Source organism: Hetaerina americana, unplaced genomic scaffold (genome assembly GCF_022747635.1).
Source record: "Hetaerina americana unplaced genomic scaffold, ioHetAmer1.1.p SCAF_1, whole genome shotgun sequence".
In the NCBI taxonomy this organism is placed as follows: domain Eukaryota; kingdom Metazoa; phylum Arthropoda; class Insecta; order Odonata; family Calopterygidae; genus Hetaerina; species Hetaerina americana.
Window position 1 is genome coordinate 100,017,597 of NW_027286069.1, and position 20,763 is coordinate 100,038,359.

At 36.5% G+C, this 20,763-nt stretch overlaps 1 protein-coding gene and 1 long non-coding RNA gene across 2 annotated transcripts; one reads left to right on the forward strand and one right to left on the reverse strand.

Annotated features, from left to right (window-relative positions):
- Positions 1 to 118: 118 nt before the first annotated feature.
- LOC139686765 (osteoclast-stimulating factor 1-like) lies at positions 119 to 5,935 on the reverse strand. Its single transcript, XM_071583803.1, has 5 exons — positions 5,735 to 5,935; positions 5,618 to 5,664; positions 5,427 to 5,544; positions 3,143 to 3,354; positions 119 to 1,492 (listed from the first exon to the last, which is right to left on the reverse strand). Exons 1-5 carry the CDS (start codon positions 5,790 to 5,792, stop codon positions 1,235 to 1,237), a joined length of 693 nt encoding a protein of 230 aa, XP_071439904.1. The 5' UTR covers positions 5,793 to 5,935; the 3' UTR covers positions 119 to 1,234.
- Positions 5,936 to 11,833: 5,898 nt separating this feature from the next.
- Positions 11,834 to 13,657, forward strand: LOC139686774 (uncharacterized). Its single transcript, XR_011700561.1, has 3 exons — positions 11,834 to 12,001; positions 12,446 to 12,815; positions 13,322 to 13,657. It is a non-coding gene; the product is annotated as an uncharacterized lncRNA (long non-coding RNA).
- The last annotated feature ends 7,106 nt before the right edge of the window (positions 13,658 to 20,763 follow it).

Sequence of the window (20,763 nt, forward strand, 5' to 3'; positions counted from 1 at the left end):
CTAAGTGTGTGATTTTTCAGGTACCCAAGCTTTCTGGTAGACCATATGTGGTACAGGGAAAAGAAGAAAATCGGACTTATTCAAAATATTTTATTACTTACATTTACTACTTATTAATTTGTCTAATGTACATATAAAATGTATTCAGAGGAGCAGGAAAAGACAAGATGGACCATGATAAGAAAAGGAACCAGATGGATTGAGCACGTGACGTTTTTGTGACTGGCAAACACTATGGGGCAAAGATGGATGTTTAACAGAAGACCCATCAGGTATTGAATAATTTCCAAATGCAGAGAACATATTTATTTAGATGAATCAAACTCTCAATTCTTCATTTTTATACATTAGGTTTGCCAGTAATATTTGTATTTGGAGAACAATCAATGCCATATCCCTCTGCTCTTTGAAGGGGGAAAAAAATACAGACCTCATAAGATTAGGAGTTTTCAGGAGATGCGAGGGAAATATATTTTTTTGGTCAAATGCATTTACAACATCTTGCATTAATTAAAAAGAAATTTATTCATATAAGATTAGAACACATTGGTACTGCATATATTGCACATCAATTGCAGTGTAATTCATTTATTTGAGTTCAACATTTAAGTCACCACAACATTTTTAGCACCTTTTAGGCTACTTACCTATATGTATATAAAATATATTTATTTAAAAATATAAGGGATATGGTTTTCCAGGGAATAGGGCGTTGGATTATTGACCAGAGGGCCCGGTTTTTGTTCTGATTAGCACCTCTGGGCACCCTCAGCTTCACCCAAGCTGTGTGATTTTCCAGGTATCAGATTGTCCTGGGAAACCATAAGTGGCATAGGAGAAGGAACTGGCCCCCATACCCTGATGTGTGAATCAAACATGTACTTGAGCTTAGTACTAAATAAGCTCTACACTCGGCTATCAAACCTATATTCAGGTTGATAACTGTGGTTTGGTTTTAAATATAATTTTTTCATTAGCATCCTGTAATACAACAAAATTTGCACAATTTACAGTACTAATTGATAGTAAAGTTATTTGTTTAGATCCACATTACTTACAAAAAAATTGCATTAATAATTACAATAAAAACTGTATAAAATCTGAGATACAACAGCAAAGGAACTTAGGAATTCATGAGTTATTATTATTAATCAATAAAAGGAATTCAATGGATGGAAAAATGATATCAGCATTGACAATGGCCACCAAATGGTAAACTGTTAAATTTTAACAGTTATTCTGAATCATCATCCCCACCATATTCGTTGGGTTCATAAGATGCTTGGGAGCTAAGGCGATTCCCTTTTTTAAGATACAAGGCCTCTTTAAGTAGTCCGATTGAAACTGGATCTGCTGCTAGGTTCAAAGGTGTTTGACCCATTGAATTGACAATAGTGAGATCAGCAGGTATACTGGATTCCAACAGTAGTTTGATGACTTCGGAATGTCCACGAGAAGCAGCTGAATGCAAGGGTGTGTCTCCCAATTTATTCTGAAATGGATAAATGCTGATTCAAACTTTCATTTCAACCCAACAAATTGCATTTAAATGTTTGCAAGAATTGAATATTTTGTGCGGAGAGGAATGTAAGTGAGACATAAATTTTGTAAAGAGTGTTAATTTTGATTGTTTGTTTTCATGTAATTTTGAAGCCAGTATTTCACCTTGATGTGCAACTTATCTGCATTGTGTTTCGTCTAAATTTTTAGAGTGTATTAAAAGATTTAAATATTATCAACTTAAACGATGAAATCATTAAATTATAAAGGGTGATTAACTTATCAGAGCTTCAGGTGGCTAGACACATATTTGAGTATATATATCATAAAAATATATTCATATTCTTTACACATATTGCTGAGCCCAAATCCTGCACTAATATCACAATATTAATATGAAATGCAGGTCAATTAGGAAAATCAAAAAACATATTTTTGCTCAAACTGCAATGTTTTTAAGTAAAATTGATAGGTTTTGCATACGTATATCCAATTTTTGGTTCTTGAACATGATATCTGAACTATAATATCATTGCTGTGCCGTTGAAATACTCATCTAACAATTATAGACTGCACTTGAAAAACTTTTACATTTTATATCTCAATTTAAAAACAAATACTCTTGAGTTAAAAAAAAATAATTTTTTGTATAATAAAATAAAAGGGCTAAATCTCAGACAGTTCACCATCAGCTCATAACAAACAATAATAATATATCTGATGAAAAATTCCCTTATATTTTTTTAAGTCGTCCTTGCAAAATTCCCAAATAAAAAATTAATTAGCTGCATGATCATATTAGTCTGAACAGATTTTTCATGTATTCCAGTATTTTTCAGAAGGTGAAATTAAAGTTTTTAAAAACATTCCTCTTTACATTGCCCTTTCTGCAACAACCATTTTTCCAGTATCGTGTGAGCTATTTTTAGAATTTTCGAGTGTTTTTGTTCCCTTGAATAGCTTAGAGTCGAAATGAATCAGAGATTTGAACTAAAAATCAGTCTCCCTGATGAATTTGATCACATATTTGGCCTACTTTAGAAATAGCACTGGTGAATTAACGTCCCTCTGGAATTTCGCGGAGGTGTAGCGAAATTCTACCATCGTACCTGGTATTTCAAGACATACCCAGTTAGCTATTTGATACTTGAACTAAAACCATCAACCCAGACTTTAACTCACTATTAGAGTTTCTAAGCATTGCTTGGGCTTACCTGGGTTAGCAGTCTGGGCACTCTGGGAGAATAAGTTAGAGAAAATCTGAGTTTTCACTTGTTGCACATATTTTATAAATCTTATAAATTATTTTTGATATTTAAGTTTCAACTTAGAAAACACTCACTGAGCATTAATTTACACATGAAGAGGCTAACTAATAAACCTGAACCTTTTTCCATACCAAGTAGTATGACCAGGGATAATATCACCAAATTTACATTTCTGATGCTCATTCTCCACATCTTTCACAGGGAACTAAACATTACCTCGGGTTCAATTTTACCATTATTGACAAAAATACATCTCATCTGGTGGAAGGCATTTTTGAAAAATTAGAAACAAGAAGAATGATAGAAAAAGCAGGATTTTCAAAGTATAACAGTATCATATAGATTTAAAAAAAATGGAATTAAAAAAAACTGACCCGGTGATTAATGCCCCTCCCAGAAACTGGCAGTAGCTCCTTTACACAGTCAACATGCCCAGCATGACACGCCCACTGCAGGGGGGTGTTCTGAGCTGCATCTAAAGCCGTGGGTGACACACCTTGCTGAAGACATTCTTTTAAGAAACTTAAATTTCCTCTGCGAGCTGCCTCATGCATGGGCAATTCAATTTCTTGGACATGACTTTCCACTACAAGAAATATTTCATTGCACATGAAATGAATCAAAAGATAGTCAAAATAAAGAATAAAACTGCATTAATAGTTATTTACTCCAAAAATTTGCATTTTATGATGAAAATGGTTCATTTTATTTATAGCATGCCTTCTCCCTAATTTATCTTGAGAGGTGTTATTCAGCAGAAGCAATATTAGTGAATGCTCATTAAACTGTCATTCCTATCATTAATTTATAAGAAGTAGCACTGACATGCATTATGACTCAGTGAGAACAAAAGTTGCAATAATCGGTCCCAAGGACATATGAATTTCATTTTAATAATTGCTAATTGAAAGAAAAATACTAATGTTATTACTGCTTTCAGATCTAAGTAATAAAAGAATATTTTGAGGAAGATGTTCTAAACTGAGGAGTATCTTATATGTACGAGAGATTACCGAGTATTCACTTTGTATACATTAAATTGTAGATATCATTTGTTAGTAATTTTGTACACTGCAATCATTACTCATTATTGTTAAAAAGCACTTGTAAATGGTGCCAATTATGTTTTGGTGGGCCTTATATCTTGTTCAATTGCATGTTTGAACTGTATCTTGATGTGTCAGCAAATAAATATTTATAATATTATTTGATAGATGGACAAATCACACAATATATTTCCACCAGTAGATTGTAATTAAAGTAAAGTGAATTCAGGAACAGGCTGACATCTATTGACTTGTCTTATGAATAAATCTCACTAAGGTGGGTTATTTATAATGAATTTAAAAAAAATTAGGTATCAGTAAATTATTCACATTGCCTGAAACCAAAAGATTACTTTTTCAACCCACTAAATGATATAAAATGAGTTACTCAGAAAATAACATGAAATTTTACCCTCTGTATTTAATGGGTGCCTCTTGATTACTGTTCCTAAAACTCGGGACTGTATTATTTGCTATGGGTATGACTTTAGAATCCCATACAATTAAAGTTTTCCACTCAGCTTGTATATGTTAGGTCTTAACCGTATAAAGAGATTCATATCAGCAGTCAAGTTCAAGCATTGTCCAATAAACCCAAAATTAGTAAATTTAAATTGCATCAATTATGCAAACACCACATTACCAAAACATATTAATGTATTAAAAACGCTCAAAATATTTCTTGAGATACCTGTACTTATTTGAGATTTTGTTGGTATCTATTGAGAAAGAAATATATTATTATTATTATTTGGGATACATTGCTGTTAGGCAATAAGCCGGGTGGCAATGACATGATATAACAAACAGTAGTCATTCTTAAAACATATCACAGTGTCATTAAATAGTCGTATAGTAGACTTACAAAATAAAAAAATGAGAAAAAACAATATATTTTGACCTATGGAACTCTTCAGTCTAAAACAATATATATATGACCTATGGAACTCTTTAGTCTGGTAACAACCATGGGTTTATGGAAATGGATTATGTTTTGATCAAATATTCATTAAAATAAATATTAGGCATGCTTTACTTCCCTATTGCAGTTTCATGTGACTTGGGCATATTTCTCAAAGCTACAAGTCTGTTTAAAATTCACTTGAAATAAATAAGGTAATACAAAATTTTCTAATGCCATTGTTCTGTCATTAAGGCAATAAACAAGTACTACGTTTATTACCGTAAAAACTCTGGTGTGCAAATTAAGTAGACCTGTACTAGTGGCTTTTAGAAATAGTAAACATAGGTTACACGGTAAAATCCACAAACACTTTGTTTTGAAGAAATATTACGGCTATATATTTTTGAAACATAACAACCAAATGAGTTATTAGTACACGTTAAAATTCCTGAAAAGGTTCATATTTTTCTATACTCTTAAAAACATTTATTGAGGAAATGAAAAGCATGTGAACACAAACATGAGTTCAAAACTGTTGCTGTACTTGGAGAAATAAGTATCTGAAGTAAATGTTCTTTTTATGCCAGTTGTTTCTTCTGACTATATAATCACTGAGTGACTTTCTGAGCCAAGTTCAATTAACTTAATCACTGCTCTAACAAATGTGATTTTATTGTTGTAACATGGAAAAACTCAAAAATATCTAACCGTAATTGCTTGGTATCATTCCAGTTTGGTTACCGCAACGAGCTTTCCACCAACTTGCATCTGTCGATTGATCAAAAACGTACATAACATCGCCCTCTTGAAATGTCAGTTCATCAGACTGGAGACAGAAAAGAGAATTGGTCAGAATAGGACATAGCGAACACGACATGTGAGATTTCATGCCAACATACTTGCTGGGCGGTGTAACTATACAGTGCTCGAACAACTTTCACGGTTCCTACAACGGAAAATTAATATTAATATCCAAAGTGACGCTAAAAACAACACCCGTGAATCAGCATTAATACCAGGCTTCGGAGCAACTTTTGGAGGAGTATGCGAAGTAGCACCTGTTGATGAACTCATTAGAGAACTTTCTAAAATCACAGCACACGTAAAAAAACTGAAAATACGTTACTTAAGGCCTAACTACAATTGACAAACAAAACGGAGAGATCATTCGAGTCCAACTTCCTGTTGACAGCTAAACCTGACCCTCCCTTCGAGACTCCCTCGTATTTATCATCATTGAGCATTTCGTTATTCTTTTTTTCGTGGCAAAAAGTTTTAAATATGGGATATTACTAAACAAAAGTTACACCCTTTGTGGCTTCTCGGACCTGGGGAAAGGTCCCTCATATATATGCTATATGACCTATTTATACGAAGGATATAGAGTAGAAGGTTATTGTCGTTATAAGTTAAAAAGGAAGAAGTTACTTAAGACCAGTTGTGCTCCACTGTTATCGAAAGTTTAGTGTACCTCGGCGGTAGCAGCAGGGTAACGATATTCCAGGGTGACACTGCAGGTGACGAAGACATTTAACTGAATTTTTCGCACAGCGGCAGACGTATTTTCTAGTGGATTTCCTATGTATTAATAAATATCTCGTAACTAGAACCTTTTTCTCTTTAAAAGTGACAAAGTACAACTGAACTTGGCCCACGGAAAGCTAGCATCAATCACATCAATCTTTATTAAATATAAAGAAATAAGGACAAATGCCACCTTTTTCTTGATTATGCTGCTAATTTTTCTTGAAAAGGATGATATAGGATTTTAAAGTTTCTGCCCAAATTTATGGACTTTAAACTGGTTATTGAATGGAAATTATTGATGTGGTGTTTTGCATTTAGACTTTGTTTATTCTGGTTGTCAACTGTCCTGCAAAGGCTTGTAAAATGGTGTCACTTAGTTGAGTTGGTTAGGTGTATTAGTGAGTATTGCGGCCAAGGTTTCTGTTAACTGTATAGCCATAGCCCTGGTTTTTGAAAGTGCATAGCTGTTTCTCTTATGAAGGGTTAACCTCAGAATGCATCAATTGAGATGGTGAGGGAAAATGCAGAGTATGAAGAATATTTACACACTGAATATTTTCCTTCAATTTATTGTGCCACATGTGCAAATTGAGTAGCTTCAGGCGTGATGTGGTGGAATTCGAACATAATGAATAACTGGCCGTAGCACTTTTCCACTTGATAAAATTTATTTTTATTTTACGGCCGGGTTTTGCTGTATTACATCACCATCAGGTAACAAACTGAAGTTGTGAGCAATCTTATATACATTTAAGATTACGGAAGGAGAAAAGTGGAAGTGGGAGGAAACGTGGGGGGAGGGATAAGGGGGGTAGAAAGGAGGGGGGGGAGACAAGGGAGACGTTTACAAAGAACAGCGGAAAAAAAGCGTTTCGACCTTGTCAAAAACAGTACACGAGTCAAGAGTGCGAAGCCGAGTTGAATGAAACTCATTGCATGCTCCTGTGTTTGCGACTGCTGACAAGAGAGTCGCAAACACAGGAGTATACACTCGGCACCCACGCTTTCGTTGAAGAAGGGAGAGGTTAACTGCAGTACTCCAGTTCGCTCCAGTGCAACGCCCTGCGAAGATACGCGAAATGCGCACTTTCGGAATTGAAATGGGCTAACGATTCCCTCCGCCCCCTTTTCCATCGTCCCAATTCGATTTCACTCTCTCTTGTGCGAAGTCTCCCACTCAATGAACCCCCCTAGCCCCACCCCGCATTCCCCTCCCTACTTTCCGACGGCATTTGGTCTCGCCAGTTCGCTTAGTGAGTTGGGATGAGCCAGCTGATCGAAGCAGATGGATTCATCGGTAACCCGGAGCTCGTGGAACCCGCGAGAGCATATCGTCGATCTACTCCGGAGAAGACTAAGCGGTTGAAATCACGGGCGGCTCTATATCATTGGTGAGTGACGATTTAATACAAACCCACGTGCAAACATACAGTGGTAGATTAGGCTTCTTCATAAACGTGTAAAGTGTATCACGTTTCTACTTGTCAGGTTTCGATTATCTACATCTTACGGCCACTTTACAAATCTGTCCGATGCATGTTAGTATGTATGTAGTCGGCCTACAAAAATTATTTTTAAATGTGCTTTATCTTGCTGGAATCTATACTCGTATATGCATACACTGAGCAAAGGGTTGAAGTAGGTGGTAAATCCGATCCTCAGCTAGCATCAATTGTCGTTGGTTATAGTCCTGGGGATGTATTTATGATGATGGTCCCGTAATTTTCATCGCTGGGGATGGGGATTTGTGGTGGGTAGCGTACTGGCTTCCCACCCAGACGGTCCTAGTTTGAATCCTAGAGGCGGCAGGTATTTTTCAGTGGTGTCTTAATCCCTACGATGAAGGTGCTTTGTGGAGAGCTTTTTGAGTGAGCACACCGTCCGTCGTTTGGGACGTTAAACTGCGGAACCCTTGGCGCCTTTCTTTGAGTGGACCACTGCCGACGTCGGGTTTCTTTCCACCCTTCCTTCTTTTTCATCCACCCCTGATGGCGCTAATGACCTCTGCTTTTGGCCACTTCCCTTAAAATTACAAATATTGTCGATCTTCGGCAATATTGAGCTTGCAATCACGGCCGCGGTAGCTTCCATTTCTTGTGTGCGCACACATTGAAATTTCGATTTGCGGCGTCCAATTCTTCGTCATTGTAGGCTCGCCACAATTTATAATCTGACTACCTCCTTCTGGTCTACCCCTCGCCTGGCATGTGATTCGACACTGAGGGACTGCAGATTCAATCGCGTATTGAGTGGATAAAAATTCAACCTGAATTTTGTAGTTCATTCCTTCGTACGCGACGGTGGCACCCTAATTAGTATCACGCTATCCATCCAAGCGCAGGGGCTGTGCGCTCAAATCTAGGGTCGGGTTTGCGAGCAACTGGAATGTATTTCCGAGGAATCCTTATAAGGAAAACATACTAAGTAACCTTCCCGGCGCGTTCAAGCTCGGTGAAATTTGCCACCAATTCCTTAATTTTGTTTGTCTTAAAAAAAATACTATTTTGAATTTGCTTTATCTGCAGATGCGCTTAGGATGAAGTCACTCCTAGACTGAAACATGCCAAGCTTCCCTCGTCATTTCACCGTAGGCCTATTTCAGGGAAATCAACTAAAAAATGTCCACCTGCTGAGGAGAGGAGAAAATAAGGGTAAAAACTTACAACTTAAGGTTGCTCTGGCTCTACTGAGACAATTTGCCAAGTGTTTTCACTCACTTCTCAAGTATCATAGGTACGATGATGAATTATTTATATTTTGTCTTTTGTAGAAAATGATGTACACATTGACATTGTATTAGAGCCAAGAATAAAAGATTACTATATATTTTCCACAAAACTTTACATTTGGGACAACTAGTTTCAATGCGAAGTCATAATCCTTGAGTACCTTAAGATGACGCCTGTGTGTTGAATTAGAAGTAGCAAATAATACTTTTGTGGGAATAACACAGCATTGTCCTTTCATTCAAAAATAAATTTCCATGCAACCAAGCCTGATATTGAGTGTATTAAAGGAGAGAAAGTTAGTCAAGACAGGTGAATGTAGGAATATATTAGGGTGGAATGCATGGATATAGAATGAATGTGGAATGGAAGGGTTTGTTGTAGTGTGTATTGACAGGCATCCTTTTTTGGCCAGGTTGAGAAGTGAAGTGGCTTTATTTTAGTGTCTCTCCAATAGCAGCTTTAAATTTTCATTTACCGATGAACTAATACATTATTTAAAAGTTAGGTTTTTTATTTCATAATATTAGTTAAAATGCTGTACCTTTTATTGTGAAATATTTTGCCTAATTAAAAAATCATTCCACAATGAAAACTTAGCTGTAAAACATGGCACCGTTAATAAACTAAGGGTCTCAGGAGGCATCACTCTGAATCAAATCCGGGCCTCCTGGGCAGTAAACCAACATACTGCCCATTGGACTACCCCACCCCCTGCTTAGTTTGTGAATATTTTTAAGAGTGTAGTTAAACCAAATTAAAATAATTTCAGTAAATTTAGAATTGGCTTTAATTCCTCGCTTTAAGTTAACAAAAGTATTTTTACACACAGTAAATTTTATGTCAAGAACTTGATCAATATCTCTAGGGGATAAATAAATCATTATGAAAACTAATGAAAATTTAAATTATTCTAAATAATGTGAAAGTTTCATGCTAAAGTTGCACTTATCATTCTTTCATCTTTTCTTTGTATTGAAAAATTATTTCAATAAGAATCGCCTTTTTCGAGATGGATTAATTTTTAATGTGTTGATTTTTTCCTATTTCCTTCTTATAAAATTCATTTTGACAAGATGTCAATAGCAAAATAAATTTAAATCACGAAAGGTTATTCGACTAAGTAAATTTTTAACATTTTCAGTTTAGGTGAAACTATCAAAGTCTCAGCATACTTATGCACTAGTTTTGCAATAAGACACGCGTCCTCTCATTTAATGGTGCAATATTGCAAGAGGATATTGATTTCTATCTCAGCAAGAAATCATTATTCATACATACAATATCAAGGTTTTAGGTCTATGTGTTGAATAAACTGGTGCCTGGAATATTGACGTTAATAATCTGTCTCCTAAACTTCCCACTTTGATGTCCACGATTTGGTTCCTGCATAAGTCTCATCATTCTACTTTTTTCTCCAGGGGAATCACTTGGAAGTGTGTTCAGAGGATCTGTTGTACAAAGTTATCTTCAACCAAATAAGCCCTGATTCAAAAAATTTAAATTTTCTTACCATTCTTTCTATGCAATATATATTTGCCATGTCTGTCTTAATCATAAATAATATCCTTCATGCAAATAGCCAAATTCACTCATATTCAAAAAGAAATCATAGCATCCACATAAGTTATCATAAATCGGCAATCTCATATAAAACTCCGATGGTAATGGGTGTAATAATTAATAACACAATACCAAACTCATTGAAAGTGAGAGATAAATCGTGGTTTCAAATTGAATATTGGGAAATTCCTTCTAATGAAGTGTTATTTTTCATTGGATAAATTTTTAAATAACAAATAATTGTAATGCTTGTCTTTTCATTTCCAGATTCTCCATCCATGCAGTTTGGACACATGGTAGCTGACATTTTCATGGAGAATTTTGAGAAGAAGGCGATAGAGACCTATCCGAAGAAACCATCTCTTTGGATCCGCTATGTCGATGATACCTTTGTCATCTGGCCTCACGGGAAAGAACTAGAGCTGTTCCTGAAACACCTAAATCAGCAACATCCTGCCATACAATTTACCATGGAAACTGAGCAGAATGGTGTTCTCCCTTTCTTAGATGTGTTGGTGACCAAAAAACTGGATGGCAGCCTTCGCCATGCGGTATACCGCAAGAAAACCCACACCGACCGGTACTTGGATGCGCGATCACACCACCATTCCGCCCATAAGAGCTCGCTAGTAAATACACTAGTTCATTGCGCCTACGCCATCTCCGATGCCGAATCACTCCCATTAGAAAAGAGATACCTCGTTTCTGCGCTGGGGAAAAATGGATACCCAGAACACATGGTCCAAAAAAGGACAGTCATAAAGGAAATGGAGTTGACGAAAGAGGGGATTCTGGCCAAGGAACAGAGCGAGAAGAAACCTGAAAAAGAAAAACCAGCTGCATATGCTACATCCCCAATGTCGCCGGAACGGCTGAGAAGATAAGCAAGCTACTACGGAAGCATAACATAACCACTAGGTTCTCCACAGCCAGAAAAATCGGCGACATAATATCTAAGCCAAAGGACCTAATCCCCGGTCTCATGCACAAAGGTGTATATGAGATAAAGTGCACGTGTGGGAAGTCATATATCAGTCAAACAGGGAGGTCCATCAGATGCAGGACCAAGGAGCACCAAAGAGCCACAGATAAGAAACAGTTCTGACTTTCGGCAATTGCCGAACATGCGTGGTCGGAACCTGGACACTCTATAAAGTTCGACCAGACTAGAGTGCTGGCAAGAGAAAGGCGATATTTTCCGCGACTCATCAGAGAAGCGGTGGAAAAAATAAAAAATCCATACAACTTCAACCGTGCCGGCCCAATTTTTGTAGTGGACGGCTACACCGACCTCCACTTGGGAAAGGGTGATTCCCACTCGCCATCAAGAAAGATCCAATCAGAGAGCTCCCGGCCAGCCAGCGTCTCCTATATATAGCGGCCAAAATGCAACGCACATCAATTCGACCTGAAGATGCCTCCGGGACTGGGGGCAAAACAGTTGTCCACCAACTAAACTACGCGACGGTAATTCCCGGAAATCAGCATGGATTCATCAGATAGACGGCACGAAAGCCTAAGGATTAATTACATTAATGCATTATAGATTCAAATTTCTGACATGTTAATAAAATTAAGAATACAAAGTAACTTTCCACTGTCCTTTATTAGCGTACAGGTTGAGCCGTGAACAATTGAATATTCTGACATGTTATTTATGAGTGATGGTCTGAAGTTATTTATTTCAGCAAGCCATTCTTAACCATTTTTTCATTACAGATATACTCATTTAATTTCAATTTTTTTAATTTTTTAAGGGGAACTAATCTTTGAATCTTAAACCAGTTAATATTTCTTTAGCCAGTTTGAGCACACAAGTATTTATATTTTTGCTTGAAACATCCTTAAAGTAGTATTGAAAAACCACATTAACTTGAAATTCATAATCATATTTAAATTGTTTTCCTTCAGGTCTTCAATTGGATGCTTATGCTAGGTGAGAAGAGCAGGAACACCCATGGGAATCATAGTTGATCAGCAAGCTTTCTCACAGAAAGATATAAGGAATGAAGGTGTATATTTCTTTGCTGGTGCCAAGTTGGACAGTGGTATCAGCATCTAAAGAAGTGCCCTTCATGTGGGTGTCAGCCTTGAATGAGAGCTAGTACTTGACTGCCAGCTCTATATAAAGCGGACGAGAAAGCTTTGAAAAATACCTTCGACCTGAAGATGCAGGCAGGATGGCCAGCGACACTGTCGTCACCAAAAGGCAACCAATGGGGATGGAGAACCCGGAAATGCAAAGACAAGCAATTCAATGCCGTGGAAACCTTTGCTCAAAGTAATTGTGATGCATAGTTTTTCTTAAATACTCTAATATGTACACTTTTTTTTAGCATATTCATTGTGCCAAAATGTATTTTGTAAATTTCTTTGTTTGAAGACTCCTGTATGCACATGATATGTATGGTCCGTGGAGAATAAAAATGTTATTTGGGCACTCATTCCTTCAGTAACTGTATATGCAATTTCTTCGTTTCATTCTTTTCTGTTTTTGGGCAATTAGTGATTTCACCCGATGGTTAAAAAATTTCATGAATGGTGTCATTCGGTGATTGAGGCATTCTGGTTTTGACATTTACCAGTGGTTTTCCTCCTCTGATGTCCATTAGGTCACTTCTGTCTGAGCTGTGAGGTTTTTTTATAGTTGAATCTTAAACCAGTAAATATTTCTTTAGCCAGTTTGAACACACAAGTATTTATATTTTTGTTCAAAACATCATAAAAGTAGTTTTAAAAAAACCACATTAACTTGAAATCCATAATCATATTTAAATTTTCCTTCAGGTCTTCAATTGGATGCTTATGCTAGGTGAGAGGAGGAGCAGCATCCATGGGAAACAAACTTGATCAGCAAGCTTTATCACCGAAGGAATGTGTATATTTCCTTGCTGGTGCCAAGTTGGACAGTGCCGTCAGCATATAAAGAAGTGCCCTTCATGTGGGTGTCAGCCTTGAATGAGACCTCTGAATAGACTGTAACTCCTCCACCGCCAACTTTGTGGAAAGTGGCTATGAGGACATTTCAGTAAAATGTTTTGGTTAAAAGTACATTTGGAATACTGATGCGATTTCTACTACACATGTATTTCAACCAATGTATTTTATGAGTAATAAAGGTGAAAGAAACAAATGAATGATGTATAATTTTTAAATCTTTCTCTTGGTATAACTTCTGAATGACTTAACTTTGCCTTAATGTGCTGCTTAAAAAGGAAAAAGAGAAGTACAGGAATTCAGCCAAAAATTAATCTTTTTTTGGGAGGTCAAAACTAAATAAAAATGTTGATTTGAATTGTTACCTTAAGTACAGATAACTGTAATTGATATATTCTAATAATCTCCAACAAATGAGACTGAATATATTTACACCCTCAGCCATACTCAACATTCGGCAAAGCGGGTTATTAAATTCGTCATGAATTAAAACAGAATTATAAGTAGATAGTTAACAATGAAGTGTCGGTGTCTATTGCAAATATCTATTCGCAGCAATTTTTTATCGAATAGATTGTTTAAAAGCCAAAAAAACGTGAAAGAGGCATTATTTTAATTATCGGCATGAAATAGTAAAGTAGAAGCTCTACTATGTGTTAAAAATATGAAAAGATGCGTTAATACGTACGTTGGTAGCCTAAAATGCCAAATAACTCTAAAGTAGTTTTATCCTATCCTGCATATCAGCATTGTGTGCACTCTGAACAATTGTTCTTTGGTTTTTAAGGTGAAATTCGTGATTACAACAAACATTTGAGCTCGCACCGGGCCAAAAATTACGTCATATGCCGAACTACACAAAGTCCAATAAATAGATGCGAAAAAGCATGGTATCGAATGTTTTCCAAGAACCGGCTCACGCTTCAAAAAAGAGATGCTCCATTGACGGCCAACCGCTCACGAGCCGTCTCAAAGAGTACCGTGAGGTGCCTAGCCTCCCCGAGAAAATTTACGTGAAGTCAAATCCTGAGAAAAATATTCTAAGTCCAGAGCCCCTCGCCAGGCGAGAGAGGCGTCGAGACAGGCAGATGCCTCGGATTCGTCAAGTGAAGAGCCTTGCGGTGTTCATCGATGTGATTTTAAGAAAAAATCGGCAAAGTCCGTAGTTTTGCAGAAAAAATAATAGTTCCGAACCTCCAAATTACAAGAAACCCGGTAGCCCGGGGGATAAGAGGCGGATGGTTGAGATGAGAGTATAGCATATGTTACTTCGATACACTTTTGCAGCCGAAATTTTTTTTTTTGCAAAATATTTTCGCTCCGCTAATATACGCAAAAGTGTCACCAGAGATTTTGACAGCAGGTTCAGGATGCCGCGGGAGATCAGGAAAACATTTAAATGTTGAATATTTTTGTGAGGAAGGCTGCCGATTTTTCCAGCCGGGCGGCGGGGCGCCGGAAAAAATGGCAGCCCTCCTCACAAAAATATTCAATATTTAAATGTTTTCCTGATCCCCCGCGGCATCCTGAACCTACTGTCAAAACCTCTGGTGACAATTAACTGAAAATTAATGAACAAAAAATTAATTATTGGGTTGGTTTAGAATCCAGACAACAGATGGCGTATGCCTTCACTAGTTGAAACCTCCTCAAATACCTGCATATCCTAGTACATCCTTTTCCCACTAGAGACACCGACGTGTAATTTCGAAACTCAATTATTACATCGCCATTCAAAATGTATTTGGCTTCATGGGCTACGTTCGACATTGGGGCACGGTTAATTTAAGATATGACGCATCATTTCGATTGCTTCCAGCTCATTTTCATAGAATGCGCTGGAACTTCATAATTTAACTGTCAGTGTGTACACAAATTAGATGTTCAAATTATGAATGGGGTGGCATCCCTAATTGGTAGCAATTTCTCCTAGTTCATATTCAGTATTCCATGTAATTTTTATTTCAAAGAAAACGGTCCATTGTGTAGCATAGAAGAGTTTTATTTGACCCAAAACACTTGAATGCTAGCTAATAATAGCATTTTCCAAATAGTCCTTAGGAACTTCATCTCAACACAGTTCCAATGGTACAGTTGATCTATGCAGTTCTATCCACTGCACTGGTTTCAACTTTCACATGCTCTATTACAGCAGTCATAGTGGTTACCATTTTAATTATTCATAAGAATCATTAATGCAGGAATATATTCAAAACCTTTATTAATTTCAAAATATTAGAATACAAAAGTGTCAAATAAGTAATTTATTCTTAAACAATAGTGCAAACAAGACTTTCCAAATGGGTTTGACTAAATCCATGTTCCTGATATTTCAGGGATACTATTTCTGCACCTCCAATGTAGTTTCTTTGGCTTTCACCCAAATTCAAATGAAGTAAATTTAAATAAGTTCACAGAATATTTTGCGTAGACGAAAAGTTGAAGGAATAATTTACCCTTTAACCTTATTACCCTATGACGTGGAAAAACTATGATGCATGCTTTCCATTGAACCAGAAAATTAACTTTACAAACTACTATCCATACTTCACTTAGTAAGTCATATTCTCAAATTAATTATGTTTACCTATGAATGGGATTCATATCAGCAACCTAATTAAGATTCATTTGCTTAGTTTCAAAGGAATAAGGAATTCAGACTGTAATGAATTCTAACCCCACAAACTCGGAAGTACTATGAATCATGGGAGAGTAGAAGGGATTGCTGGCAATAATCGGGCAGGAAAGGTGGATGCCCACTCTCTTGATTAGCAATGGGGTGTTGAAAATTGTAATAGATGGGAGAATGTTAGGCGAGGAAGGGGTGGTGGTGGTAGTAGTAGTAGCAGTAGTAGTAGTAGTAGTAGTAGAAGCATATTAGACAGAATGGAATAAGGTGGTAAGAATAATTTGAAGCAGGTCTATTTTAGTGCTGCATGCTGGGTTGTTTAGTTAGGTGAGGCAAGGAAGTAGTCACTGTACTGTTTGGTATCTAGTTTTAATAGTAAACCTACCTTTACCAGTAAATTAACAATAATAATAATAATTATTATTATTATTATTATTAGACCTACATTTAGTACCAGGAAAATGTATTTATCAAATGAAAATAAGATACCAAGGAATTAAAAAAAAAAAGATTATAATCAAGTAGTAGCTCTGATTTGTATGGGAACTGACATCAAGACAAGGATTATGACTCTGGTCACTGTTGATCAAAGCTGTTTATGGACAGTAATTTATTGGACCAGATTTACCTGCCAATTACAGAACTAGATAATGTCTTATACTAATGGAATGATTTCAAGTAGGAGTGGATGATACTAGGTTACTTCAAAATGTCAATGCTAATGCAATATCAATGCTCTTCATATTTCATTGGACCACTCCATTCAGGTTCAATTATCCAGTTTGAAGATTAAGAATTTGGACATTAGAGAAACTGAAGTGGAGAAAAGGAGCGAAAACCTTTGGAAGGATTGAAGTAAATTAACCTTTATACCTGGCAACTGTTAATTGGAAGAAACTTTTGAAATAAATATCAAATGAAAGCAAGCCATCTACATACGAGTGACTGACTAAGGCTCTCTGGGGTTCATGGGTCTTAATGAAACATTTCCAAGGGCCACTACACAACAGATTTTTCACTATGGTTACTTTATTGCAATAAACTCATTGGTGTTTGTTTAATGTTTTTCTAGCTTTAATAATTGAAGACACTAAATCACCCTTCAACTTTTGAACTGGAATGGATTTTTTTAACCTGCCTTTGTGCATTTGGTCTATTGGTTGAAGCTGGTTTCTGGCAATTAAAAATTGCATGGCTGCCTGTTAAATATTTTTAAAAATATTTCATTACTCCACGAATAGATAGGAAAATTCTTTATTTACATGTTTCATGTTAAAGGTTAGATCACATCAAATAGTGATAAATCTATTAATTATGAAAACTAGAATAATCAAGCCACATCATGATAAACCTTTAAATACTTGGACGCTAGGCACCACTGTGATATGAACCACAAAATATCACAGTAATCAACCCAAATTTCTTTTTTGTTAGTGACCTTAGAGTTCACTCAATACTAAGCCCAATGGTGTGTTAAATTCATACATCAGGGAAGGGGGATCAGTGCCTTTCCATTAGCCGGTTATGGTTTCTCAGGAAGATCTGGTCCCCAAAAAAAGCAGCTTGGTGGAGGAAAGGGTGCCTTAGACGCAGGACTTCAAATCAAATCCGGGCCCTCCAGTCAGCAGTCCAGCACTTCTCTTAGACGGCCACGTCTTCCAATGATATGTTCATTTGATTTCATCCTTTACCATCATAGCAGGACAGATACCTATCACGAATGCTGGAAGCGATTGGCCTTATAAGTTGACTAACTCTGTTTCTGTAAAAAATACCTTTTATTATGATTAGGAATAAAAATTTAGCATGTTTGAAAACACTATTTCATTCAAAATTCTTCATAGGCCATTACAAACTGATTGATTACATGTGCTATTTGTCAGTTAACCAGATCTCCCTGGGAAACCAGAGCTTTTCAATGACATTTCTATCCTTCTGGCGGTATCACGTGAGGAAGCAACCCAAGGGTCACATGAAATAATCTGTGATATCCCTTGGCTGAAGCTGTTGTCGCTGAGCAATAGGGAGGGTTTCACCATATACACCTGAATCTTGGTTGATCTCATGTTCTAGTCGGATCCTGAATTTTTACTCAATTTCCACTTTTTAGATAACTCTTTTGCAAGCAGTGTTTTGCATTTATTCAATGTTTACGAGCTCATTCCAGTGAAGTAATTTGAACTTTCATGAAATGCATGCTGTCAACAAGGATGAAAAGAAATTTAATTTAGCACTCAACTGTGGTTATCAAGTTATAAACAATCATATATTTGGATTTATTTAATGAATAGTGAGACCTAAGTCCTTCAAAAACTCACCACCATTGCCACGAATACTGCCCACATGCAACCGCTGTAATTGCTTGCTTTTACTACTGTTATGCTGCAACACGTAGGATTCAGAAGCAGCTGTAGGAGTAGTCATAACCATGACATCACTATTACAAAGCTACAACAGCAATGAATATCAAAATCAGACCTTGTTGAAGTTTAACTCTGATTGCACATAATTTTTTTAATTACTACAAATACCCTCTTACCTATGTAGGTCAACCCTTCATTTTTTCATTGAAAATTTTATTTAAAGGCACAGGTAGTGGAAATTCAGAAGTATTCAGTGGGTTGTCCAGCAAATTATCTTCATGATTCCCAGCAAGGGTATTAGAAATCTAAAGTCAAAACTTTTCTCTGTCAAAGAGTCATTTTGAAAATATATCATATGATCATATTTCTTGCAGTAATCCAATTGATGTGACACCAAACAGCACCAATCCAATCCACTGTCTTATCACCAATTATCTCTCAATGAATTGTGGTGATGAAGGGCTTAGAGAAGACAGGAATTGCAATGGAAGAGAGAAATGGAAGGAATGGAGGAAAATAATGGGTAATAAAGTATAGATGCCCTGCCAACTGCATCCAATTTGGCCCCTCAAAGTCCCATGACAAGTCTTCAACCTTCCCTTCAGCCTTCTCCAGTCAGCCTTATACCAAAATAGCTTGGGTCATTCCCCTCTGTCCCTAAGCTATTCAAATAAAATAACACTTCAGTGCTAAAACATTTAAGAACACTTTTGGAGGATATATATCCAAGGCAAGTATTGCTGGGAGAGACAAAGAACTTTGCCTTCTTAGAAGTGACAGAAAATTTTCATTGGGATTGTCTTAATGAGTTTTATCGAATATTTTAGATAATGATATTAATCAAACCATGATGCTAATTGAAATCCAAATTGTTTAAACACCATTATAAATTGTAGTGTATTTCGGCTGGCAATCCCACATGAAACCCTCCCAAGCCCCATTGGGGGTCACAATCCATGGGCCCATGAGAACCTGATTATTAAGGTCAAGAGACAACTGATTTGTAACTCTATGATCCCTTTGGGTAAGTCAGATTGAATAATTTTCTCAATTCAGATAAAGTATAATAATTTTCACTCCAGGCAAGTCTACATAAATGTCAGTTTGAGTGGAGTTTGTTTATAACAGTGAAATTTCAACAGAAGTAAGCTATAATTAATCATTGCTTTCAATGCAGGCATGGTAGTTCCAGGAAACACCCCTCGAAAGACAAAACATCTTGTTCATTATAGATTACCTTTCAGTGAGATTTATCAGCAGGTGAACGGACTTTCCTGGACAATATGGCCCAACAAAATGAGGTAATGAAAAATAGGCAAGCACAGAGAAAAAAGCAAAGAACTGAAAGAAGGATGTGGAGAGAGGGGGCTGATACAGAGGTAAGAAAATAGGTAACAGAAAGGTTTAAGTTGTTAATTGCAGTAACAAGAGGATTAGGCTATGACTGGGAATTGATGACTTAGTTGTCCTGGGTTTTCCTGAGCTTTGGTCTATCTGGTCTGAAAGCAGTTTTACAATTAATACAAAGAATTTTATAATTAAAAGCATCCCAGGAGGCATTTGCAAGGTGAAAGGATGTAGTAGGTCTTACAATGTCCATTCATACGGACCTAAACTGTCACTTGCAATTACACAATACAGGTATTGAAATAACAAGCAATACTCTCTGTTAGTGATTGCATAACATGCGCGGAGTGGCCTTTGCTCCACATGTAATTTTGAGAGGCAAAATTGATGGCCATTGAGAGCTGATTCTTACTTGAACTCATCTTGGAAGCCACAGAAATCATACAAATAAATGCTAAGAGTTTTCACGGAGGATGCCCACCAACTCATTTAAGTGAAAATTCAAACCGCCAAAACTAAGGAAAAGCAGAGACACAATCTTCACATGATCAAAATGGGTCCATGAAGGCCATTGAATTTCATATATACTGATTATTGAAACCTTTTTCTAAAAATAACTCACCCTGATAACCCACTCCTTCATTCCTTAGAACAAGTGCCCCAACCATCCTTGAACCCATTGGAGGAAAAATATCCTAACCACAATCCCTCAATCAACATAAGGTTCTTTGTGTTTTTTAAAATAAATTAAAAGACAAAGACCACAACTGTGTTCTAACTAAAATTTAAGCCAAGGTTCAAAGAAAACTTAATTTCACAGAGCACAATAGCTGACTTGCATCCAACCAGTTAAAGGGAAATATGAGATTAATTTGGAAAAAGTTTTCTTCAAATGAAAGATCCAATCGAGAAAGAAAATAAGAAAACAAATCAAAATTTGAAAAATAAAATGA